This window comes from Delphinus delphis, chromosome 10, assembly GCF_949987515.2.
Source record: "Delphinus delphis chromosome 10, mDelDel1.2, whole genome shotgun sequence".
Classification (NCBI taxonomy): domain Eukaryota; kingdom Metazoa; phylum Chordata; class Mammalia; order Artiodactyla; family Delphinidae; genus Delphinus; species Delphinus delphis.
Window position 1 is genome coordinate 57,108,561 of NC_082692.2, and position 26,544 is coordinate 57,135,104.

Sequence of the window (26,544 nt, forward strand, 5' to 3'; positions counted from 1 at the left end):
GTACCAATTTGCATTCCCACCAACAGTATAGGAGGGTTCCCTTATCTCCACACCCTCTCCAGCTTTTTTTCTTTTTAATTTATTTTTGGCTGCATTTGGTCTTTGTTGCTGCACGCAGCCTTTCTCTCTACTTGTGGTGAGTGATGGTTACACTTTCTTGAGGTGCGTGGGCCTCTCAGAGCGGTGGCTTCTCTTGTTGTGGAGTGTGGGCTCTAGGGCATACAGGCTTCAGTAGTTACGGTGCACGGGCTCAGTAATTGTGGCGCATGGGCCTATTTGCTCCACGGCACGTGGGATCTTGTCTCCTGCATGTCTCCTTGATTGGCAGGTGGATTCTTAACCACTGCACCACGAGGGAAGTCCCTCCAGCATTTATTATTTGTAGACTTTTTGATGATGGTCATTCTGGCCAGTGTGAGGTGGTACCTCATTGTAGTTTTGATTTGCATTTCTCTAATAATTAGTGATGCATCTAACCTTCTCTAAATCCTCTTTATCTTTTCATATTGGTTATGTTAGACGTCCTTGGAAACCTTTGCTTGACCCTCCAGTCCCTTCACCCTGATGTGGCACTTAGTACGCTGAATTCTGATTCTTGTTTTGTTTCCCTGCACCCTGACCATAAGTCCTGGGATACAGGGACACAAATTCTTATAATCTCTATACGCCAAGGGCCCAGTTTAGTGTTTAAGTACATGGTAGGTGCTTCAAAATAGAATTTAGGAAATGAAGGGAAATTCTGAGGAAACAGATTTGCAATTGAAATATGTAGACTTTATTTCTAAAACCCTTCTTTATTATACCATTTAATCTTTCTAACCTAATTTGAGATTCTTACCTGAATATTTAAATGTTAGTACTTAACACTTATTTTTATTTGGAACATATTTCTTTTCTTCTTCAATCTCTTCAATTCCTACCTAAAAGTTCCTAAGATTTACAGTGGTTTATTTTGAATATTAATATTTCCAGCACTCCATAGCTTTTTTCTTATTGCTTACTTGAACTTTCCTTCTAGGAAAATAATTTTCTTGTTAGAATTCCTCAATACCATTTATTGGAGTCCTAAACTTAGACTATTAAAGTACCACAGAACTAAATATTTCTTCCTTTTTTTTTTTAAATACTGTAGCTTTTTGAAAGATTACCAAGTTATTTTGACCTGCAGAGGAGGCTGATGCTTCTGGAGGACCAAATAAGCTATCTTCTAGGTGGCATCCAAGTTGTTTATATCGAAGAATTACAGCCAGTGTTGACACTTGAAGAATATTACTCTCTTCTCGACGTGTTCTATAATAGACTCTTGAAAAGTCGAATACCTTTTCACCCTCGAAGTTTGCGTGGTTTGCAAATGATCCTTAACAGGCAAGTATCTAAAACAATTACTTTTATTCATTCAGTCAGATGGGCTGTGTGTGTCCATGCATGAAATTGTTTTGTATTTCCATGTGTGATTCTTAGGAATTAAAGAAAGGAATGTCACCACCTCTGTTGGCAACACTCTTTTACACATGAGAAAAGCCAACATGAGAGGATTGAAAGATTGAGTCCCTAGAACGTTCTGTAAATATATTGCCACTTACAGGGCAAATCAGTCCTGTGGAAAACTTTATAGGGTAAAACTAATGTGAAATCAACAGTGTGCATATCAGGCACCCTGCTTGGTACTTAAATGCATTATCTCTTCAGCTCTCACAACCTCACCATGGGGGGTTACTACCCCCATCTTACAGATGAGGAAGGTCACAGGGCCAGGAAGGGTGTGGTCATCCTGATAGTGTGTCTCTTTGGGGACAGCAAAACTTCAAATCAATTCTGCTATACAGGAAGTCCACTACATATGAACCTTCAAGTTGCAAACTTTCAAAGATGCAAGCGTACGTTCACATGTCCAATCTCATAAGTTAGTTCATGTGTCTGCTGTACATTGTCACATGCGTGCATCCTCTACAAGTGGTTGTGCTTCTGTGTACTTCACTGTACAGTACTGTAGAGAGTACAGTAGTACAGTATCTTTATTTCAAGTGTTTGTTTTTTAAGTATTATTTGTGTGAAAAGTATTATAAACCTACTACAGTACAGTGCTATATAGCCAATTGTGTTAGTTGGGTACCTAGGCTAACTTGTTGGACTTATGAACAAATTGGACTTAGGAACGCACTCTTGGAAAGGAACTCATTCATATGTAGGGGACTTACTGTACCTTTAAGGTAGACTTTCTTGATGAGTTCCTTTTCCATTAATCAGACTAAGAAAATCGTTTCTATGGGAGTGGAGAGGTTGCTGATTTTTCCTTTTACGTATGCTTTATTACAGTGACAGATATGCTCCAAGTTTGCACGAACTTGGGCATTTTAACATTGTGATCCTCTGCTATCAAGCAAACCTCCAGTGGTTTATTCTCACCAAAGCCCAACAGGCAAGAGAGAACATGAAAAGAAAAGAAGAGTGAGTGCTCTTAGCCCTCTTCCTGTCTTACCATTCCGTCTACTCGTTAAAAATATTCAGGTACGGGTTTCCCTGGTGGCGCAGTGCTTGAGAGTCCGCCTGCCGATGCAGGGGACACGGGTTCGTGCCCCGGTCCGGGAAGATCCCACATGCTGCGGAGTGGCTGGGCCCGTGAGCCATGGCCGCTGAGCCTGCGCGTCCGGAGCCAGTGCTCCGCAACGGGAGAGGCCACAACAGTGAGAGGCCCGCGTAACATAAAAAAAAAAAAAAAAAAAAATTCAGGTAGTCAGAACTCGTAAGTATGGGAAATTAAAACTGTATTGAACTTAGGATATCAACTGTATTAAGCTGTATGTCACTTAGGAGTAACATTTATTTTTTCCCTCCTGGTTGTGCCAGGCATTGGATGTGGCTGTTTTCTCAGTATAATAACCTCAGTTGCATTCCCACCATGTACCTCAATTTGAGAAGCAGGGCTTGTTAATATAAAAGTCAACTCAGAAGCAGAGTGAAAGATAAGAGTATCAGAAAGAAACTGTGCAGATGGAAAAGGGTGGCAACAAGGGGGGAAAACTCAGTTACTACTTGATTAATTAGAATCTTCACTGTTTAAAATTTTGAAATGTGCTGACAGAAAGCAAGCCTCGTCTGCACTGTCATTAAATTGAGAAGAAATCTTAAAGTGAAAAAGGTTTTTGGTTCATAAGCAGTGCTGTCTCTATGCCATTTGTATCTTTGAAGGAATCCTGTTATAGTCAGTAGTTTTGTAGGCAGTAAGATAGTGTTGATGATGTTTCATGGATCTACTATGAAGAAAGGGAGAGTTTTCCTAAAGACGTGGCCTAAGGAGGTTTGGCTAGCAAGGACTCATTCATTCATGCAGCCGTCATTTGCTGTGACCGTTGTGGATCGGAAGCTGTGCAAGCCGCCACTGGTAGAAAGATGAAGGCCTGGTCCCCAGGCTCGCAGGAGACGCAGGTGCCTTCAGTGTCAGGGGTGGTGGACGGAGAGGGGTCATGCGTGAGAGGAGCCAAGGCTGATGCTCTGGGAAGGGAACAGGAAGCAGAGGCTGTGGCCGAGGAGGCCGAGGCTGACGTGTCCGGGGAGCAGGGTAAGGAGGGCGGGGGCAGGAGCCTGGTGGGTGGAGGACCGGGGTGATTGTCCGAGTGTGCTGCTGGGGCCCCCCTCTGGTTACTTACTTCTCTGGCCTCGCTGCCCGTTCTCTCCTCGACCTACACAAATTGCTTGTTTAAAAAGCCAAGGATGTGAAACAGAGAAAGGGTGGCCACGCAGGAGGGCTGTGGACATGATCCGTGTCCCAGGAGATGATGGGGTCATTTTATGCATCAGATAAGTGAAGGAGTCACATATCTGTTTCACTTGTGGAATTGGTGACAGTTCCTGGCCAGATCCTATTGAACAAACAGCCTGCTTCTTGATTGGTTGGTGAGCATTTGTGTTTGTGTCGTTACCTTTTCTAACCATAAGTTTGTTTTCGAACTCTATGAGTCTGTTTCTGTGTTGTTAATAAGTTCATTTGAATCACTTTTTCTTTAGATTGCACATGTAAGTGATATCATATTTGTCCTTCTCTGACTTCCTTCCTTCCCTTTGTATTATCATCTCTAGGTCGATCCATGTTTCTGCAAATGGCATTATTTTGTTCTTTTTAATGGATGAGTTATATTCCATTCTATGTGTGTACCACACCTTCTTTGTCCATTCTTCTGTCAGTGGACATTAAGGTTGCTTCTCTGTCTTGGCTCTTTTAAACAGCACACGAACGTTCTGGTGCATGTGTCCGTTGGAATGATGTTTTTCTCCAGATATACGCCCAGCAGTGAGATTGCCGGATCATATGGTAGCTCTAGTTTGAGTTTTTAAAAGAACCTCCATAGTGGCTGTTACCAATTTCCATTCCCACCAAGACATAGTAAGGTTCCCTTTTCTCCACGCTCTCTCCTGCATTTATTATTTGTAGACTTTTTTTTTTTTTTTTTTTTTGCAGTATGCGGGCCTCTTACTGTTGTGGCCTCTCCCGTTGCGGAGCACAGGCTCCGGACGCGCAGGCTCAATGGCCATGGCTCATGGGCCTAGTTGCTCCACGGCATATGGGATCCTCCCAGACTGGGACACGAACTCGTGTCCCCTGCATCGGCAGGTGGACTCTCACCCACTGCGCCACCAGGGAAGCCCTATTTGTAGACTTTTTGATGATGGCCATTCTGAATGGTGCGAGGTGGTGTCTTGTTGTAGTTTTGATTTGCATTTCTCCAATAATTAACGATGTTGAGCACATTTTCATGTGGTTTTTTTTTTTATACAGTGTGAGGAAAATGTACCTTAAGAAGCTGGCTTCCTGAAAGTCAGCCCTGTTTTGAATTCTTTTTCCTTTTTTTTTTTTTTTAACATCTTTACTGGAGTATAATTGCTTTACAATGGTGTGTTAGTTTCTCCTGTATAACAAAGTGAGTCAGCTATACATATACATATATCCCCATATCCCTTCCCTCTTGCATTTCCCTCCGACCCTCCATATCCCACCCCTCTAGGTGGTAACAAAACATTGAGCTGATCTCGCTGTGCTATACGGCTGCTTCCCACTTGCTATCTATTTTACATTGGGTAGTGTATATATGTCCATGCCACTCTCTCACTTTGTCCCAGCTTACCCTTCCCCCTCCCTGTGTCTTCAAGTCCATTCTCTACGTCTGTGTCTTTATTCCTGTCCTGCCCCTAGGTTCTTCATAACCATTTTTTAATATTCCATATATATGTGTTAGCATACGGTATTTGTTTTTCTCTTTCTGACTTACTTCACTCTGTATGACAGACTCTGTCCATCCATCTCACTACAAATAACTCAATTTTGTTTCTTTTTTTTTTTTTTTTTTTTTTTTGCGTTATGTGGGCCTCCCACTGTCGTGGCCTCTCTCGTTGCGGAGCACAGGCTCCGGACGTGCTGGCTTAGCGGCCATGGCTCATGGGCCCAGCCGCTCTGCGGCATGTGGGATCTTCCTGGACTGGGGCATGAACCCATGTCCCCTGCATCGGCAGGCGGACTCTCAACCACTGCGCCACCAGGGAAGCCCTATTGTATGTTTTTGATTTGTGGTTACCCTGGTTTTCAAATATGTTAACCCATTATTGTATCTACTTTCTTTAGACTGGTAGTCATATAAGCTCAAAAACGGTCTAGAAAAAAACCTACATTTTCTTACTCCCCTCTCCCACATTTTATGATTTTTTTTTTTTTTTTTTTGCGATACATGGGCCTCTCACTGTTGTGGCCTCTCCCATTGCGGAGCACAGGCTCCGGACGCGCAGTCCCAGTGGCCATGGCTTACGGGCCCAGCCGCTCCACGGTGTGTGGGATCTTCCCGGACCGGGGCACGAACCTGTGTCCCCTGCATTGGCAGGCGGACTCTCAACCACTGCGCCACCAGGGAAGCCCGAGGGAAGGGTTTTGAGTGACCAGTAGGACCGGGCTGCAGTGGGAGGGGCGTGGAGGGAAGAGGGTCGCATGGCGTTGACCCAGGTCTGTGCTGTCTGGTCACTGGCTGCTCCACCTCCTCCTCTTCTTCCTCGTCCAGCTGTTAAGCAGCAACAGGCACCTGGGCTGGTGGCTAAGGACCATCCAAGGGAGGACTCTGTTTTCCTGGGACAGACTCACTGGGGGTAAGAAGGAGCTCCAAGAATGGGCATGTTTCACAGATGGGGAGACTGAGGCCAAGGGAGGCGTGGGTTACAGGTTCCAAAGGTGAGCTGGCTCCTGAGGCAGCCCTGGTTCCCCTTGCCCACCTGTCCACCCCTCAAGGCCCATAGCCCCTCTCATGAGCTCAGGGAGGCTGCCTGGAGGCAGAGTCTTTGAAGAGAGAAAGGAGGAAGCAGGGCCTGGGGAGACCTGTCCTGTGGACAGACGTGGCTCTGGACATACGCCTCCCTGACTGGACAGCCTGGGCATAGGGTACAGCCCCCAGGCAAGCTCATGGCCTGGTTCTTCCTTGGGAGAGCTCTGGCCTGAGGCTGGAGCTCAGGTCCCTCTGGAGATCATTTCTGACCCGAGGCTTTGAGGTTAGAGGGGTCTCATCCTGTCCTAGTTTTCAGTGGTGAGAGAGAGTTTTCCAGAACTTTTATGTTCGATTGGAAGAGGAAGTCAAACAGGCATAAACAGGCCACCAATTTTTTGTAGATTCCTTTATGTTGAAATAGTTATAAACTATTAACAAATGAATAATGAGAAAACAATTATCTGGTTAGCGTATTACTTATTATGTAACAATTAGTTCTGAGACAAAGTCCAATTCAAAACATATTACTGAGGATTCTATATTAGTTGATTTTAGAAATGGCATAATCCAAACCTATTTTTCCATAAATTATTATTTTTTTGGCCACACTGCATGGCTTTTGGGATCTTAGTTCCCCAACCAGGGATCGAACCCTCACCTTTGGCAGTGAAAGTGTGGATTCCTAACCACTGGACCTCCAGGGAATGCCCTCAAATAAATTTTCCTATGTAACCTCTAAAGAATTTTTCACTCCCATCATTTGGCTCTGGAAAACTTATAGGCAACAACATTTTTATATGAGAAAAAAAAATTAAGTACAGTTGTTGGGCACAGCTTAAAAGGGGTGATATGCACAAACTATAATAATTACAAATCAATACTTATTCAAACACACATTTGAATTTAAAGCGTTCAAATAATCATAATCATTCAAATAATCAAATAATCTCGCACCACGCTTTGAGAATCATTTTTAACATCTCTTTTCCTTTCTAACGCACTATGGAAAAAATTCCTTTCTTATTTCTTCAGCAGTAAGAGCCTCAAAAATGTTGTTACAAACCTGGATTCACCTTGTCCTCTTGAGAAACAAGCTGAAGAGGTTTTTGGATATGGTTAAAAATATTATCCTAAGGGAAATATCCACAGAGAGAAGCCCTGTGTCTGTCTATAGGGCTTGGGGCTGGGCTGGGTGGTGGGTCCAGGAAAGTCCACACAACTATGGACAGGGGGTGACTCAGAGGGGCTCTAACCAGCGTTCTAATCATTGGAAGACCGGGGTTGAGAGGGGTGGCAGATCCTGAACGGCCCGAATCATTTTAAACTTGGCCCTACTTGATGGAACTCTTTGAGAAACAAGGATTTTTCTGGATAGTGTTTGTCCTTGAAACAAATGAATCACCTCATTCAGTGTTTCAAAAAAATTCACTGTCTCTTGGTTATAGGCTATCAACAGTTAGGCTATCTTAATGCATAGGGAATGCATTCTGGAAATGCTTTAACAAACTGTATCAGACAGCTTATGATAATGTCAATATCATTTATTAATTCAGTTGCTTTTTCCCATCTACTCTCTCTTTAGGCAAATTTTTTTTTTTTTTTTTGCGATACGTGGGCCTCTCACTGTTGTGGCCTCTCCCGTTGTGGAGCACAGGCTCCAGACGCACAGGCTCAGTGGCCATGGCTCACGGGCCCAGCCGCTCCGCGGCATGTGGGATCCTCCTGGACCGGGGCACAAACCCGTGTCCCCTGCATCGGCAGGCGGACTCAACCACTGCACCACCAGGGAAGCCCCTAGGCAAAATTTGATTAACGAATTTTTACTACTCATCAGTCATCTGTTTTGGACTCAAACTGTCCATAATTGGCTGTGAAATACAGGTGTGTGTATCGATACATGTGATGTAACTATAAAGTCACATGTTGAATTGTTACAGGTGGAAATGAGTTCCGCAACTCCAGAGCTATATTGAATGAGACCTGTTTACACTTACCAACATTCACTCATAAAAAAAATATATATATATGTGTATGTATGTATATATATATATATATATATATATATACATATATATATAAAATCTTTCACCCTGTAGAATCCTTTCTTTCTAACATCTTTTCAGCCAGTCCTGCCAATCAGATAAGAAACACTACAAGATTGGGAGATAAAACCTTTTTAAAACAAGTTTCCTAATAGAAATTAATTTTTAAAAAGTCTACTTTTAAAGCAGCAGTTAGAAACTTTGTTTTTGTAACATGTCAGTAATACTGTTACATCAAATTGTGGATTTAAATAAGTTTAGCAGTTTCTTATCTCTTTAAAAAATAATACAGATTTCTGTGTTATTTAATGGCTTCTCCATTCTTCCAATTCCAAGGAATACAAAGGTCTCCATCCTGCATAACAGAGTAAAAATGTGAAATGCACAGGTGCATCCCTTGTAGATAAGGCAGTGATTGTTCTAGAAGTCTCTTACAACAATCCACCATTTGTATACTTGAAACGCTGGGCTCCTTATAAAACTTTTCCAGAGAAAATTTCTTCGTGGAAGCCTGCATCAATTCGTTTTCAATGACTTTCAACCTGTTATGTTGAAAACAAACATCTGATTGCCACAAGCTATAACCAAATAAAAGAACATAAAATGTAAAAAATATTTTTGTATATTGGACCATAACTTTCTACTGTCAACACTGAAAATGGTATCCACAAAGGCCAAATTATACGCTCAGAAGACTGTCCATAGGTATCTTGTAGCACCTATTATTACCACATGTATCTCTAAGTATTTGTTAAATCTTTTTACCAGTAATGGGGTAAAGATAATTAATACAATAATTTTTTTGGCTTTTTAAAAATTTTTATTTAAGTTTAACTTCTAATTAAAAAATGTTTTTAATTGAAGTATAGTTGATTTACAATGTTGTGCTGGCTTCTGGCGTACAGAGAAGTGGTTCAGTTATACATACATATATCTACTCTTTGTCAGATTCTTTTCCCTTATAGGTTACTACAAAATATTGAGTATGGTTCCGTGGGCTCTACAATAGGTCCTTGTTGTCTAATTAATGCATAATTCAAAAGCCTCTTATCCCTTCTCTGGGAGCAGCTGTTGGTGACTGAGAAAAGCAGGAAGCTGAGAGCACCACCGGCAGCTTCAGGAGGCCCTACAGTCCAACCCTGACCCGGGCAGGAGCGACTTCTGGAGATTCCTGAAAAACCCCAGGACCAGAGGCTGGAGGAGGCCGCCCTCCCCACCAGGGCACAGGTTCTGTCTTCTGCCCGCCAAGGGTAAGACACAGGCGCTGAAAGTCAGGCAACCTGGAGAAGTCGTGCAGGGGCTGGAAGGACAGGACCCAGATGTTAGCTTAGAACAGTGGTCTTTAAACGGCTCAGCAAGCCGAGGGTGGTGCAGAGGTGCTCTGAGGGCCCTCGTGGGTATGGACGGCCTCCAGTTCCTTTTCCTCTTCAACTGGAGCACCTGCCAACCTTGATCTTTCTTTATCAATTGGGTTTCCACTTGAGAATCCACTTTATAAAGAGAGATGCAGCTCAAAGTGTCTGAAAACCACTGTCTCAGAACAGGCTTCATCTAAGGCAAGAAGGCTGTCTAACCAGCACCGAGTGGCTGCGATGCAGGCGGCCAGACTAGGGAGGGACCGCGGCGCAAGGAGAGGAGAGAAGGCAGCGGGGAGGGGAGACTCAGCCGGGCCGGGGCAGACGGCTGTAGGGGGCCCAGGCCAAGGGGGCAGGCGGGACGGGACCAGCAGCAAATGGTTTCTTTACCCTCCGTGTTGGAGGGGACAGGGATGAAGGCTCCGGAGCCCAGAGCCAGAAGGAGACCAGGGAAGCATGAGCGTCAGTGGATCCAGTCGGTGAGTATTGACTGAAGCCTCCCATGTGCCAGGCCCCGACCCCGGCACTGGAGCGAACGAAAGAGACAAAGCCTCTGCCCTCATGAAGCTCACATGCTATCTGGGGCGGCGGGGGCGGGGGGGCAGACAGTAAATGAACAAGGAAAGCAGCGTGTCATAGGGAGATGGGTGGCAGGTGGGAGGGATGAGGGGAAGCTGCCGGGTGGCAGGGGAGCTGAGACCTGAGGCTGGGAAGGGGCGGAGCCTGAAGCCATGGGGGAGAAGGGCTCCAGGCAGGGTCAGAGCGCGTGTCCTTGAGGAGGTAAGAAGCTCCTCTGGCAGGAGCAGCAGGGGTGAGGGCAGCGTCTTAGGAGGCGAGTTCAGGAGGCCGCCGGCAGGGCCTCGCAGGCAGGAGCACATCCGGGCTCTCAAAGGACCACTCGCTCCGGCTGCTCGGCTGAGAATCCGCTGGGCGGGGGCGTGCATGCGGAGGCGCGGACATGGGACAGGGCATCACAGGATGGTGGAGGCTGAGACCCGGGCGCAGCGGGAAGGGACACGAGACGGGCGGGATTCTGGAGAGACGGAGAACGTGGAGCTGAGAGGTCTGCCGGCCCGGATGTGGGGAATGAGGAAGCAGGACAGGAATCAAGATGGATCACGGGGTTGGATTTACCTCAGCATCTGGTGGATGAAACGCTCAAAAACTAAAATATTTGATTTTTATTTCTTTTTATTTTCCTTCCTTAAAAATCTACTGGCACTATTTCAAAGCTATAGAATGCCCAGTGCGAAAACAGAAAAAGCAGCAGATACGATGTAGCAAGATCCTCAGGCCTCACAATGGAAGGTAGGTGAGGCTTACAATTAATTAATTAATTTCTGGTTTATCCTTCAGTGCTTATTTTTTTAAAGATTTTATTGGGGTATAGTTGATTTACAACATTGTTAGTTTCAGGTGTAAAGCAAAGTGATTCAGTTATACATACACATATATTCTTTTCTCATGTAGATTATCACATTCAGTAGAGGTCCCAGTACTATACACTAGGTACTTGTTGTTTTTCTATCTTACATGTAGTAGTTGTGTGTATGCTAATCCTAAGTTCCCGATTTATTCCTACCCCCGCAATGGTTCCCCTTGAGTAACCATAACTTTGTTTTTGAAGTCTAAGTCTGTTTCTGTTGTGTAAGTTCATTTGCATCATTTAAAAAAATTAATTCCAACTATGAGTGATAATTGTATTTATCTTTCTCTGTCTGACTCACTTCACTGAGTGTGATCATCTCTAGGTCCATCCATGTTGCTGCAAATGGCATTATTTCGTTCTTTATTATGGCTGAGTAATATTCCACTGTATATATGGACCACATCTTCTTTATCCACTCCTCTGCTGATGGACATTTAGGAGGCTTCCATGTCTTGGTTATAGTAAGTACTGCTGCAGTGAACATTGGGGTGCATGTGTCTTTTCAAATTATGGTTTTCTCCAGATATGCCCAGGAGTGGGATTGCCAGATCATATGGTAGTTCTATTCTTAATTTTTAAAGAAACCTCCATAATGTTCTCCATAGTAGCTGTTAACAGTTTCCATTCCCACCAGCAGCTTAGGAGGGTTCCCTTTTCTCTGCACCCCCTCCAGCTACTATAGTTTGTAGACTTTTGGGTAATGGCCATTGTGACCTGTGCAAGGTGAGACCTTGTTGCAGTTTTGATTTGCGTTTCTCTGATAATTAGGGATGTTGAGCATCTTGTCATGTTTTGTTTTGTTTTTTAAACAGTGTGAATAATGTTACCTCTTGAAATTGGCTTCTTGAAATACTGCACTGATTTGAATTCTTTTTCGATTACTTATCCCAGGACATTTCTTGAAGACAGGTGTTATTTATTTACAGCCCTGCAGGCCTTGTGAATATTAAGACCTGGGCAGGTGTCACATCCCTAGAGCCTGAGCAGGCTTGGTTCCCAAGGCTGGACTGTCCTGGGGCTGAGGGAGCTGGGGAGGATATGCCAGCAAACGAGCCCCTGCTTGGCCCTCTAGTGCCTGGTCCCCTCTGGATGGAACCACAACCTCCAGATCCAGGTGGGCCCTCCTACAGCTAAACCAAGCCTACTGCACCCAAAGGATGGTGGATTCTCTGGGCTGGAAGAATTTGAAAAGTCACCTGGTCTCCACGTCTCCTAGTGGTGGGGCTCCCACCTCCAGCTCCGTCCGTACAGTCGCCCGGCCTCCGGACGACAGCACACTAAGCAGAGCGGTTTTGCAGGGGTTGGGTATTGTCTGGTGGTGAAGGGTAAGGGGGAAGGGGCAGTGAGACAAAAGCCCTTGGGTGTTTGTTCTAATTTACAACCCAGAAACAAGTTTCCCTAAGGTTCCGGGTGCCCAAGGCAGCAGAGCTGGCATGAAGAAATCCTGCCGCCTTGTGGCCATTTCCCAGAAAAACAAGTTAAAAACCAGTGCTGATGGGCACTTGTCACAAGGCCTGGGGTGGGGTGGGGGGCTGTAAATGACACCCGCCCTCAAGAAATGTCCTGGGGTTGGTAATCGCAAAAGAATTCAAACAGGGCAGACTTTCAAGAAGCCAATTTCAAGAGGTAAATTTTACACTGTTGAAAAAAAAGGCACATGAAAAGATGCTCAACATTGGTAACTTTTAAAAAAATATTTTATTTTTATTTTTTAACATCTTTGTTGGAATATAATTGCTGTACAATGTTGTGTTAGTCTCTGCTGTATAATAAAGTGAATCAGCTATATGTATACACATATCCCCTTATCCCCTCCCTCTTGTGTCTCCCTCCCACCCTCCCTATCCCGCCCCTCTAGGTCGTCGCAAAGCACAGAGCTGATCTCCCTGTGCTATGCGGCTGCTTCCCACTAGCTAGCTGTTTTACGTTTGGTAGTGTATTTATGTCAATGCCACTCTCTCAGTCCGTCCCAGCTTACCCTTCCCCCTCCCATGTCCTCAAGTCCATTCTCTACCTCTGCGTCTTTATTCCCGTCCTGCCCCTAGGTTCTTCAGAACCATTTTTTTTTTTTTAGATTCCATATATATGTGTTAGCATACGGTATTCGTTTTTCTCTTTCTGACTTACTTCACTCTGTATGACAGACTGTAGGTCCATCCACCTCACTACAAATAACTCAAATAACTCAATTTTGGTATTTTATGGCTGAGTATTCCATTGTATATATGTGCTACATCTTCTTTATCCATTCATCTGTCGAACATTGCTAATTATTAGAAAGATGTAAAGCAAAACTACCATGAGGTACCACCTCGCACCAGTTGGAATGGCCATCATCAAAACATTTACAAACAATAAATGCTGGCGAGGCCGCGGAGAAAAGGGAACTCTCCTATGTCACTGGTGGGAATGGACATCAGTAACAGCCACTATGGAGAATACTATGAAGGTTCCTTAAAAAAACTAACACTAGAGCTATTATAATATGATCCAGCAATCCCACTGCTGGGGCGTATATCTGCAGAAAACCATAATTCGAAAAGCCACATACACCCCAACATTCACTGCAACACTATTTACAATAGGCAAGACATGGAAGCAAGCTAAATGTCCATAGACAGAGGAATGGACAAAGAAGATGTGGTACATACATAGAATGGAATATTACTCATCCATTAAAAAGAACAAAATAGGGCTTCCCTGGTGGCACAGTGGTTGAGGGTCTGCCTGCCGATGCAGGGGACACAGGTTCGTGCCCCGGTCCGGGAGGATCCCACATGCTGCGGAGCGGCTGGGCCCGTGAGCCATGGCCGCTGAGCCCGTGCGTACAGCGCCTGTGCTCCGCAACGGGAGAGGCCACAACAGTGACAGGCCTGTGTACCGCAAAAAAAAAAAAAGAACAAAATAATGCCATTTGCATAAACATGGATTGACCTAGAGATGATCATACTAAGGGAAGGAAGGAAGTCAGAGAAAGATAAATATGATATCACTTACATGTGGAATCTAAAGAAAAAGTGATTCAAATGAACTTATTAACAACACAGAAACAGACTCATAGAGTTCGAAAACAAACTTATGGTTAGAAAAGGTAACGACACAAACACAAATGCTCACCAACCAATCAAGAAGCAGGCTGTTTGTCCAATAGGATCTGGCCAGGAACTGTCGCCTATTCCACAAGTGAAACAGATATGTGACTCCTTCACTTATCTGATGCGTAAAATGACCCCATCATCTCCTGGGACACGGATCATGTCCACAGCCCTCCTGCATGGCCACCCTTTCTCTGTTTCACATCCTTGGCTTTTTAAACAAGCAATTTGTGTAGGTCGAGGAGAGAACGGGCAGCGAGGCCAGAGAAGTAAGTAACCAGAGGGGGGCCCCAGCAGCACACTCGGACAATCACCCCGGTCCTCCACCCACCAGGCTCCTGCCCCCGATCTCCTTACCCTGCTCCCCGGACACGTCAGCCTCGGCCTCCTCGGCCACAGCCTCTGCTTCCTGTTCCCTTTCCAGAGCATCAGCCTTGGCTCCTCTCACGCATGACCCCTCTCCGTCCACCACCCCTGACACTGAGGGCACCTGCGTCTCCTGCGAGCCTGGGGACCAGGCCTTCATCTTTCTACCAGTGGCGGCTTGCACAGCTTCCGATCCACAACGGTCACAGCAAATGACGGCTGCATGAATGAATGAATCCTTGCTAGCCAAACCTCCTTAGGCCACATCTTTAGGAAAACGACCGTGTTTTGAATATAATACTCTCCCTTTCTTCATAGTAGATCCATGAAACATCATCAACACTATCTTACTGCCTACAAAACTACTGACTATAACAGGATTCCTTCAAAGATACAAATGGCATAGAGACAGCACTGCTTATGAACCAAAAACCGTTTTCACTTTAAGATTTCTTCTCAATTTAATGACAGTGCAGACGAGGCTTGTTTTCTATCAGCACATTTCAAAATTTTAAACAGTGAAGATTCTAATTAATCAAGTAGTAACTGAGTTTTCCCCCCTTGTTGCCACCCTTTTCCATCTGCACAGTTTCTTTCTGATACTCTTATCTTTCACTCTGCTCCTGAGTTGACTTTTATATTAACAAGCCCTGCTTCTCAAATTGAGGTACATGGTGGGAATGCAACTGAGGTTATTATACTGAGAAAACAGCCACATCCAATCCCTGGCACAACCGGGGGAATAAATAAATATGTTACTCCTAAGTGACATACAGCTTAATACAGTCGATATCCTAAGTTCAATACAGTTTTAATTTCCCATACTTACGAGTTCTGACTACCTGAATATTTTCAACGATTAGACGGAATGGTAAGACAGGAAGAGGGCTAAGAGCACTCACTCTTCTTTTCTTTTCATGTTCTCTCTTGCCTGTTGGGCTTTGGTGAGAATAAACCACTGGAGGTTTGCTGGATCGCAGAGGATAGGAATGTTAAAATGCCCAAGTTCGTGCAAACTTGGAGCATATCTGTCACTGTAATAAAGCATACGTAAAAGGAAAAATCAGCGACCTCTCCACCCCCATAGAAACGATTTTCTTAGTCTGATTAATGGAAAGGAACTCATCAAGAAAATCCACCTCAAAGGTACAGTAAGTCCCCTACATATGAACGAGTTCCGTTCCGAGAGTGCGTTCCTAAGTCCAATTTGTTCCTTAAGTCCAACAAGTTAGCCAACTAACACAATTTGGTTATATAGCACTGTACTGTAGTAGGTTTATAATACTTTTCACACAAATAATACATAAAAAACAAACACTTGAAATAAGGATACTGTACTACTGTACTCTCTACAGTACTGTACAGTGAAGTACATAGAAGCACAACCACTTGTAGAGGGTGCACGCATGTGACAATGTACAGCAGACACATGAACTAACTTAGGAGATTGGACATGTGAACGTACGCTTGCATCTTTGAAAGTTTGCAACTTGAAGGTTCATATGTAGTGGACTTCCTGTATAGCAGAATTGATTTGAAGTTTTGCTGTCCCCAAAGGGACACACTATCAGGATGACCACACCCTTCCTGGCCCTGTGACCTTCCTCATCTGTAAGATGGGGGTAGTAACCCACTCCATGGTGAGGTTGTGAGAGCTAAAGAGAGAATGCATTTAAGTACCAAGCACGGTGCCTGATATGCACACTGTTGATTTCACATTAGTTTAACCCTATAAAGTTTTCCACAGGACTGATTTGCCCTGTAAGTGGCAATATATTTACAGAACGTTCTAGGGACTCAATCTTTCAATCCTCTCATATTGGCTTTTCTCATGTGTAAAAGAGTGTTGCCAACAGAGGTGGTGACATTCCTTTCTTTAATTCCTAAGAATCACACATGGAAATACAAAACAATTTCATGCATGGACACACACAGCCCATCTGACTGAATGAATAAAAGTAATTGTTTTAGATACTTGCCTGTTAAGGATCATTTGCAAACCACGCAAACTTCGAGGGTGAAAAGGTATTCGACTTTTCAAGAGTCTATTATAGAACACGTCGAGAAGAGAGTAATATTCTTCAAGTGTCAACACTGGCTGTAATTCTTCGATATAAACAACTTGGATGCCACCTAGAAGATAGCTTATTTGGTCCTCCAGAAGCATCAGCCTCCTCTGCAGGTCAAAATAACTCGGTAATCGTTCAAAAAGCTACAGTATTTTTTTTTTTTGAAAAAAAGGGAAGGAATATTTAGTTTTATGGTACGTCAACAGTCCAAGTTCAGGACTCCAATAAATGGTACTGAGAAATTCTAACAAGAAAATGATAAATTATTTTCCTAGAAGGAAAGTTCAAGTAAGCAATAAGAAAAAAGCTATGGAATGCTGGAAATATTAATATTCAAAATAAACCACTGTAAATCTTAGGAACTTTTAGGTAGGAATTGAAGAGATTGCAGAAGAAAAGAAATATGTTCCAAATAAAAATAAGTGTTAAGTACTAACATTTAAATATTCAGGTAAGAATCTCAAATTAGGTTAGAAAGATTAAATGGTATAATAAAGAAGGGTTTTAGAAATAAAGTCTACATATTTCAATTCCAAGTCTATTCTTTCAGAATTTCTATTCTATTAGAAAGTCTATTCCTTCAGAATTTCCCTTAATTCAACTAAATTCAATTATGGAGCACCTATCATGTACTTAAGTACTAAACTGGGTCCTTGGAATATAGAGATTGTAAGAATTTGTGTCCCTGTTTGCCAGGGCTCATGGTCAGGGTGCAGGGAAACAAAACAAGAATCAGAATTCAGCGTACCAAGTGCCACATCAGGGTGAAGGGACTGGAGGGTCAAGCAAAGGTTTCTAAAGACGTCTAATGTAATCAATATGAAGAGATAAAGAGGATTTAGAGAAGGTTAGACACATTGCTAATTATTAAAGAAATGCAAGTCCAAACTACAATGAGGTACCACCTCACATTGGTCATAATGGCCATCATCAAAAAGTCTACAAATACCAAATGCTGCAGAGCATGTGGAGAAAAGGGAACCCTCTTACACTGTTGGTGGGAATGTAAGTTGCTGCAGCCACTATGGAGAACAGTATGGCGGTTCCTTAAAAAACTAAAAATAGAGTTGCTATATGATCCAGCAATCCTACTCCTGGGCATATATCCAGACAAAACTATAATTTGAAAAGATATATGCACCCCAATATTCATAGCGGCACTATTCGCAATAGCCAGGACATGGAAACAACCTAAATGTCTATTGACGGATGGATAAAGAAGATGTGGTACATATACACAATGAAATACTACTCAGCCATAAAAAAGAATGAATAATGCCATCTGCAGCAACATGGATGAACCTAGAGATGACCAAACTAAGCGAAGTAAGTCAGACAGAGAAAGACAAATACCATATGATATCACGTATATGTGGTATCTAAAATATGACAGAAATGAACTTATCTACGAAGCAGAAACAGACTCACAGACATAGAAAACAAACTTATGGTTACCAGAGGGGGAAGGAGGTGGGGGAGGAATAAATTAGGAGTTTGGGATTAGCAGATACAAACTACTATATATAAAGTAGATATACAAGGTCCTCTTGTATAGCACAGGGAACTATATTCAATATCCTGTAATAAACCATAATGGAAAAGAATATAAAAAAGAATATGTATATGTATGTATAACTGAATTACTTTGCTGTATACCAGAAATTAATACAACATTGTAAATCAACTATATTTCAATGAAAAAAAAAAAGGAATAGAGAAGGTTAGCTGCATGTGGGAAAGTTTCAGGGGAAGAAAAAAGCATGTGCAAACCTGGAAGCACCAATAGGGACAAAGCAGGTTCAAAAACAAGGAGTTTGGTGTGGCTGGAGGGTGGCACACGTGGCCTAAGTGGAAGGAGGCGAGGCTGAAGAGGCAGGTGGCGCTGGGTCGGGGAAGGACCTGTGTCCTACATTACGGACTCAGATTTTATGCAGAAAGTTGCAGTTATATTAAAGGAGTTGAAAGGCATCAAAAACTCTGCTATAATAAAAGCAATAGCAGTATAAAAATTCCACAAAGTATTTATAATATACTTCTAACACTTTTTGAAAAACAATTTTACTACCTACTTTTCAACTTTTTTCTCAACGAGTTATTCATGTGTAAATGGTAGCTACGTTTTAAACACCTTTAATTTTGAGATAACTTTAGATTCACACGTCTTTCACCCAGTTTCTCCAATGGTGACATCTTGCAAAACTATATACAATCACAACCAGGAAACGGACATGGCTACAGTCCACTAACTTTGTTCAGATTTCATCAGTCTTACTTGCACTCGTGTGGATTTAATCATATGCAGATTTATCACATGTAGAGATTCATGGGACACGACCACAGTCAAGACATAGAAGAGTTCCATCACAAGGATCCCCTCTGCTGCACTTCCACAGCCACAGACACCTCTGCTCTCCCACCCCCTGACCCCTGCAACCACTAATCTGTTCTTTCTATAATTTTATTATTTGAAGAATGTTATATAAATGGAATCATACAGCATGTATTCTTGTGAGATTGACTTTTTTCACTTTGTACAATGCCCTTGAGAGCCACCCAAGCTGTTGCCTGTATCAGCAGTTCATTCCTTCTTACCACCAAGTGGAGTTCTGTTGCATCGATGTGCCAAGGTTTGCGTCACCATTCAAATACTGGAGGGTATTAGGGTTTTTCCTAGTTTTTTGCTATCACGAACATTTGTGTACAGTTTTGTTTCTCTAGTATAAATGCCCAAGAGGGCAGCTGCCAAACCCCATGATAAACACGTGTTTACTATTATAAGAAACTGCCACACGCTTTGCCAGGGTGCCTGTGCCATTTTACATGCTCAACAGGAATGCATGAGTGATCCAGTTTTTCTGCATCCTCGCCAGCATTTGGTGGTATCATTATTTTTCAGTTTAGCCATTCTGACAGGTGTGCAGTGACATCTCATTGCATTTCCCTATGGTTTTTCATGTGCTTATTGGGCATCTGTATGTCCTTTTCTGTGACATATCTATTCATGTTCTTTGCCCATTTTCTAATTGTTTATTTTTTTACTGTTGAGCTTTGAGTGTCCTTTATATATTTAGATACAAAGACTTTGTCAGGTAGGTGGTTTGCAAATATTTTCTACCAGATATTTGATTTGAACAGATATTTCACCAAAGAAGATATACGGATGGCAAAAGAGCACATGAAAAGATGCTCACCACCATTCATCATTAGAGAAATGCAAATTAAACCCACAATGAGATAGAACCACACACCTCTTAGAGTGGCTAAAATTAAAAAGATGACCATAGCAAGTGTTGGCAGTTTCTTTCTTTCTTTTTTTTTGCGTTACGCAGGCCTCTCACTGTTGTGGCCTCTCCCGTTGCAGAGCACAGGCTCCAGATGCACAGGCTCAGCGGCCATGGCTCACGGGCGCAGCCGCTCCGCAGCATGTGGGATCTTCCCGGACCAGGGCACGAACCCGTGTCCCCTGCATCGGCAGGCGGACTCTCAACCACTGCGCCACCAGGGAAGCCCAAGTGTTGGCAGTTTCTTAAAAAGTTAAAATACCCTAACATATCTGGCCATTCCACTTTTAGGTATTTATCCAAGAGAAAAGGAAATATATGTCCACATTAACTTTGTAGATAAATGTTCATAGCAGCTTTATTTCTAGTAGCCAAAAGCTGACGTAACCCAACATCCATCCATAAGTGAATGGATAAACAAACTGGTATATCCATATGATGGAATACTACGTGGAAATAAAAAGGAATAAATACACACAATAGCATGGATGAATCTGAAATTATGCTAAATGAAAGAAATCAGGTCCTAACCCCAACATACTCTGATTCCACTTATATAAAACTCTAGAAATATACACTAATCTATAGTGACAGAAAGCAGACTAGTGGTTGCTGGGGTAGGGGGTGGTAGATGGAAGAGAGGGTTTACAAGGGACATGAGCATTCTTTTGTGGGTGATGGATGTGTTCACTATCCTGATTATGGTAATGGTTTCATGGGTATTTACATATGTCACATCTCATCAAGTTATACCCACTAAATATGTACAGTTTATCGTAAGTCAATTATACCACAGTAAATCTGCTGAAAACAAAACAAACAAAACAACAGAATGAAGGCCTTCAGCCTATGCTTCAGAAAAGACTATAAAATTTCCAGATAAAAACGGACTTAAAAATCAGTCCTCTAAAAAAAAAAAAAAAAAAAAAAAAAAAATCAGTCCTCTAACAATTTAAACTACAAAATATTAAGCATCTGATCTGCAAACAGATGATTCAAATTTTTTTTAGTTTACTGACATATTAGCATAGTTTGAAACAAAAGTATGTCGATAACAAATTAGAGACTTTTTTTTGCTTTTAAGCTTTTTCTTACTTTTGTCCAGTGATGATGGACATCCATTGTTCCCAGCATCACATGGCCCACTGCACTCATCCCGGACCGGTCTGTAAATATTATTGTACATCCTGATGATAAAGCACAAACCTTTGGTCACTGTCCAGAGAGGCTCCATTCTTTCAGCACTGTGCAAATAATTACGTAAATTTCATGTGTCAACTCAGGATTAAATTCGGTAGAAGCTTAAAGCCTAATTTTATGTCACTGTTTAAGTCAAAGGAACAGATTTTAAAATTCAGCTGATATAAAGTCACATCTATCAATACAAAGACTTTTAACACTTAGCTTTCCTCTAGAGTTTACAGATGTGTATAGCCGTTAAGGGGTATGGATTTCGGAAGTGAATGGAAATTGTTTACCTTTTGCATTTTTAAGGCTTTCCAAGTTCTGCTGGGCTAAGCGGCCTAAACTGTGCAGCTGACTGCAGCGGTGGGCGATGCCCCAGCTCCTCTGCCACCTGGTCCAACAGAGCACACAGCCCATTAACACCCGTGTCCCCCCAGAGGGAGGCACACACTCGCCCCCACTGCTTGACTCCCGTGAAAGCCGAGGAGTTGCTTTCTCAAGGAGACACACAACATATTTCCAAACTAACTCATTTTTCAAGAAGCAGCCAAATGGGAAATGAATCGTTTACCAGAGGGTAAAAATCTTAGCACTATATTCAGCGATCCAAAGACTTAAAACAAGCAAATACACTGTGTTGTTTCTCTTAAAGTAAGAGGATGAAATGGGGAAAACTTTGACAAAGATCTTTTTCTTCTTTATGTTGTTTAATGACAGTGTTGTCTTAGATTTAAGTTCCAACTAGGAATTCCAGTTTGGTTTATCAGAATTTTTTTTTATCATATTCTAGAGAAAATGATTTTTACGACATCGTGTAATCTGCTCATTTTATAGATGAACATTATTACACCTCAGTGACAAAATGGAACTTGATATTCACATGATGTCACAGAGGCACTTCTGTGTATGTGTAAAGAGCCCCGGTATTAAGTGGTATCAGAAAACCAACCTTCGAATTCTAATTCTGTGATTTACTAGCTCTGTGACCTTCAACAAACTGCCTCTAGTCTTCCTAAGGTTTCTCTTCATGCTTGCCCAGTGGGGACACTTCTTACAGCACAGGTAGTGTACATCATAGGGGATGAACATGTGAAGGAGTAAGGCGCTCAACAGGCTTTCAGAAAACTTAGGTTCCTTCTTCATGCTAACGCCAATTCTGATGAATGTCATTTCTGATAAAGTGAAATCGGCTTTCAAAATTATTCCTTTAACACACAATGTCATCAGTCACAATGCTTCCTTTCGTTGGAGACTTGGTTAATTTCCCAGTAAGCCGAGACACTCACGTCCATGGTCCTTAAATGTTTTGGTCTCGGGACCCCTTTGCACTCCTAAAAACTGAGAACCTCGAAGAGCTTTTGTTTATATGGGTTATAGCTATTAATATTTACCATAGCTGAGAAATTTCTCCATTATATTGTAAAATAATGTTTATTTCTCTTTATGTTTAAGAAATCCTTTCATTTTCCTGATCCATTCTGCCTTCTCGCATCTCTTAAAATTTATTTAGAAAAAGTTATTTTCATGCATATTAATTTGTTTTTTTATATACCTGTAAGAAGGATCTTATTATTTTGTTTTTAGTTAGTGAAGTCTATGTTACTAGATTATGGAATTGGCAGGGCCCCCTCTAATCACAGCTTGGATGTGATGAAAAGACAGCAGTTATCAGCACAAACCCAAACATGCCACACAGTCCAGGTGTAAACACTTTCCTCTGAAATTTGAATCATCTTGGACAACTATGATTTGAATACATAAGAATAGAACATATAAGTACTATCTGTATTCTGCAAGCCCAGGAAAAAGGTGCTGTTATGATATCCAAATGGTCATTTGGTTCAATTTAAGTAAAAAGTCCTGATAATGATGGCTGAAAACAACAAAACAGGCTACAGCAAAGAGTAACAGAAGTTTAAGCTCCAGACCAGATGACAATACCTCAGGGTTCTTGTAATGCAGAGTCCCATGACTGAATCACACCACCCCCTCCTTAGGGTTGTAACAGCTGTTAAATCTATTTTTATAATAGATAAAGATTCAGCATGTATCTTTATACAACTGTGATTTCTAAGTTTATGAAAACATTTAAAAAGTCATGTTATAGTGACAACAGGTAATAATACTGTATTGCATTTTGAAAGTTGATTAAAGAGTAGATCTTAAAAGTTCTCATCACAAGAAAAAAATTGTTTTGTAACTATGTATGGTGACAGATGTCAACTAGACTTATTGTGGTGGTCATTGTGCAATGTATAGAAATAATGAATTATCATGTAAAACACTTGGAACTAATATAATGTTATATGTCAATTATACCTCAGTTAAAAAAAAAAGTCATGCTATATAACACAGAATAAAAGAATACAACATTTATTTTTTATCTCCCTTCCTCTTTTTAAACTTAAGTACCAGTCTTACATGATTGGGAAATAATTATTTTTTATACATTATGGGCCTAGGAAAAGTATATTTTTCACAAGCCCATTATGTTAAAAAAAACTATTATGCTAAAAATATCAGTATCTAAACTTTACTTCACTATTTTAAGCAAGAAATTCATATTGATTTTCTTACATAAACATTTGATTACTTTCATAAAAAGGTAACTGAATATTTAGTGAACACAGTAATTAAAGATGCAAATATTTAACTGTTAGAAACCTTTACCAAAGGTAATCTCTAAATTAGGTTTTCTCTTCTTCATTACCTGATATCCGAGAGCTGCAATTGATGGGACAGTTCATCTTTTAAACGATCTAGTTCTTTTCTAAGTGGCAAACTATTCTTCAGCTTTTTAACAGCACTTTTCCCATTATTATCTAACCAGGATCTAGAAAGAAAAAAAACAGAGATATACACTTTGCAATACTAACTATAATGCAAACATTTCTACTATTGAACGACGTGTTCATTGACTTAAAGCAGCCCCAGTGTTAAATCGAGTTTGCCATCAAACGTTTGCCAAATTATAAGTACTGCTGCGAAGTCTATTCTTTTAGAGTAAATACTTCTAAAATAGGTTTCTTGGAAAACTGCCAGCATCTGTTAAATCATATTCTACTTATGACAACTTCCTTTGTCTATCAAAAAAATTCAATTTAAATTATACCAAGCCTGCTGCTAGATTTCGAAAGATGGGATGATTTTTAAAGAATTAAAGATACTTCAAACCTCACTTATGTTTATTGCACTCTTAGGCAGGCTATACTAGACCGTCACTTACATCAGTCATCTACAGGCGACCCTTTTCCTACTGGAGCAAATGAGCAGATGATGTTCTAGTGCAGCCAGACGGTGAAGAAGTCAATTCAGAAGACGCACCTAATGGTACTGGTGACATTCAAGAGGCAGTATTTCCTGATGAAGGGACTTGCGAAGGGAACTCTGTGGATTCTAACTGGGTAGATCCAGTCTCTTCCTTTGTTTTCGTCTTGGTTGTTAGCACCCTGAGCCTCCCTGCTCACCCCCTCAGCGCTCTGTCCAAGTGCTCCCACTGGTCAGACCTCACCAGTCTCGGTGTCTCCGTCCACATGCTCCTGTCGGGTGGGTCTGTTTGCCCCTCAGTTCCTTTCCACCCAACCAAATGCCCAGCTCTAGTCTCACCTCTCTCCACCTTTATTTTTTTCCCCCGTCAACTACATCATAGGCTCAGCAGAAAGATGTTCTTTTAATTCTGCATTTCTTAGAACGTTTACTTCAGTGAAGTCTTAAAAGAGAAAATAAACATCAAATTCGGCATAAGGATTAGAAGGGGAGAGCTTTCAGAAAAGAGCTGAGGGCAGCCTGGGTGGCCTCGTACCGAGCAGCATGGCCCCTCGGGAGGTTATCACTTCCTCGGTGTTATAATGGTCATGGCACAAGGGATGCCGGCTGTCGCTCAGAGCCTCCAGTCTCCTAGGGGAGTCTGGACAAACGAGAGGCCTGGGTGGTGCCTAGGAGGCTGAATGGCTGCTGCAGGAGTAGGCAGGGCAGAATGGCAAGGTGACTTGGGGATCAGAGGAACATTTTGGGTCCAAGATGTAGTGGTGGAGGGGGCCCTGGGTACAGGCGTGCAAGAGAAAGCTCCAGGGGGTTAGGGGAAAAATGGTCTAAAGCACGCCATCCCCAGGCCACCTGACACCCCCTGTGGGACACCTGTCAGTGACTGATGGTCAGGTGTTAGGATAACTCTGCAGAAGGGCTCATATGTCCATCTCAGAAGTGCTTGCCAAATAAACCTTTTGAAGGTTCCTTATTAAGTCACTTTAAAGGTTTGAGATGTTGTGATCTAAAACATTTAAAAAATAATCAAGTTCAGGGAATTCCCTGGTGGTCCATTGGTTAGGACTCCCGCTTCCACTGCAGGGGACACTGGGTCCTATCCCTGGTTGGGGAACAACCATCTGGCACACTGCACAGCGTGGCCGCAAAATAATAGTAATCAAATTGAAACTTTCAGAACCAATCAAATCATTATGCGTGCATCAAATATTTATCCTGAAAGCCGAACAGTGTGTTGTGTTGGGAATCTAAGGAAGATACATCTAGTAAGGAACAGAGAGAGAAGCAACTGGAAGAGAATATATGAGCTTCTAGGAGAACAGAGGAAGAATTAACTAATTCTGCCTGGAAGGTTCTAACCTGAGAGATGGACCAGATTTTTCCAGGCAGATTAATGAAAGGGAAGGGCATGCCAACCACGCCAGTGCACAGGGAAGTATAAGAGGAACCAACGTGCCCAGATCACACGATGCCTAGAGGGAGGGTGGTGTGAGATGAGACTGGAGAGGCACATATGTGTGTGTGTGTGTGAGATTATAAAAGGTCTTGCACATTGGGGTAAGGAATTGGGATCTTTTCCTCTAACTAACGATGTTCCACTTTGTTTTTTTGGCCATGTGGAGGAGCTTGCAGGGATCTTAGTTCTGGAACAGGGATTGAACCTGTGCCCCCTGCAGTGGAAGCTCAGAGCCCTAACCACTGGACCACCAGGGAATTCCCTATATTCCACATTTTTTTGACTCACTAAATGTGTGCAGTCATTAATAATCCTTCCTACTCCCCCTTTAAGAATACTGGTAGTGATTTTATTTCTGCTTTCTGTGTGAGAAATAAGAAAATAATATCTTACTTTATATCACGATTATTAGCTATTACAATTTTTCAACCTTTTCGTCATTTATTAAGTCATACGTGTTAATCAATTTACTTTAAATTATGTAATAGAAAGGATGCTTTTTGCCAAATGAATTACCAAATGGCATACTATGTTGGGTTTGGGGACCAAATGTCTTAAACTGTAGAATGAAATATAATCTTACGATTATATATATTCATGACCTGATTGTTGGAATTCTTACATTTAGTGTATAAAATTTAACTGATCTAATTTAACAATTTTTGTGTTTTGTGTCTAAACACGGAGATAAAAATGAAGGTTCTACACATGGCATTTTCTTTCTATCTATGTAGATATTAGATCTATCTATAGATATAAAGAC

The 26,544-nt window shown here is 42.0% G+C and overlaps 1 protein-coding gene across 6 annotated transcripts in view; it reads right to left on the reverse strand.

Annotated features, from left to right (window-relative positions):
• Positions 1 to 6,636: 6,636 nt before the first annotated feature.
• Positions 6,637 to 26,544, reverse strand: part of TCAIM (T cell activation inhibitor, mitochondrial) — a 37,645-nt gene continuing 17,737 nt past the window's right edge. For 2 of the 6 annotated variants that reach the window (XM_060022219.1, XM_060022221.1), the window contains exons 6-11: positions 23,772 to 23,894; positions 21,355 to 21,452; positions 20,972 to 21,063; positions 16,506 to 16,738; positions 15,429 to 15,560; positions 6,637 to 8,823 (exon numbers count right to left, since the gene is read on the reverse strand). In XM_060022219.1, coding sequence (XP_059878202.1) covers positions 8,583 to 8,823; positions 15,429 to 15,560; positions 16,506 to 16,738; positions 20,972 to 21,063; positions 21,355 to 21,452; positions 23,772 to 23,894 — 919 coding nt within the window. In that variant the 3' untranslated portion in view covers positions 6,637 to 8,582. Of the gene's footprint in view, positions 8,824 to 8,857; positions 9,582 to 15,368; positions 15,561 to 16,505; positions 16,739 to 20,971; positions 21,064 to 21,354; positions 21,453 to 23,771; positions 23,895 to 26,544 lie in introns of those variants that run through there. The other 4 variants (XR_009520855.1, XM_060022220.1, XM_060022223.1 and 1 more) reach the window with 4 other exon arrangements.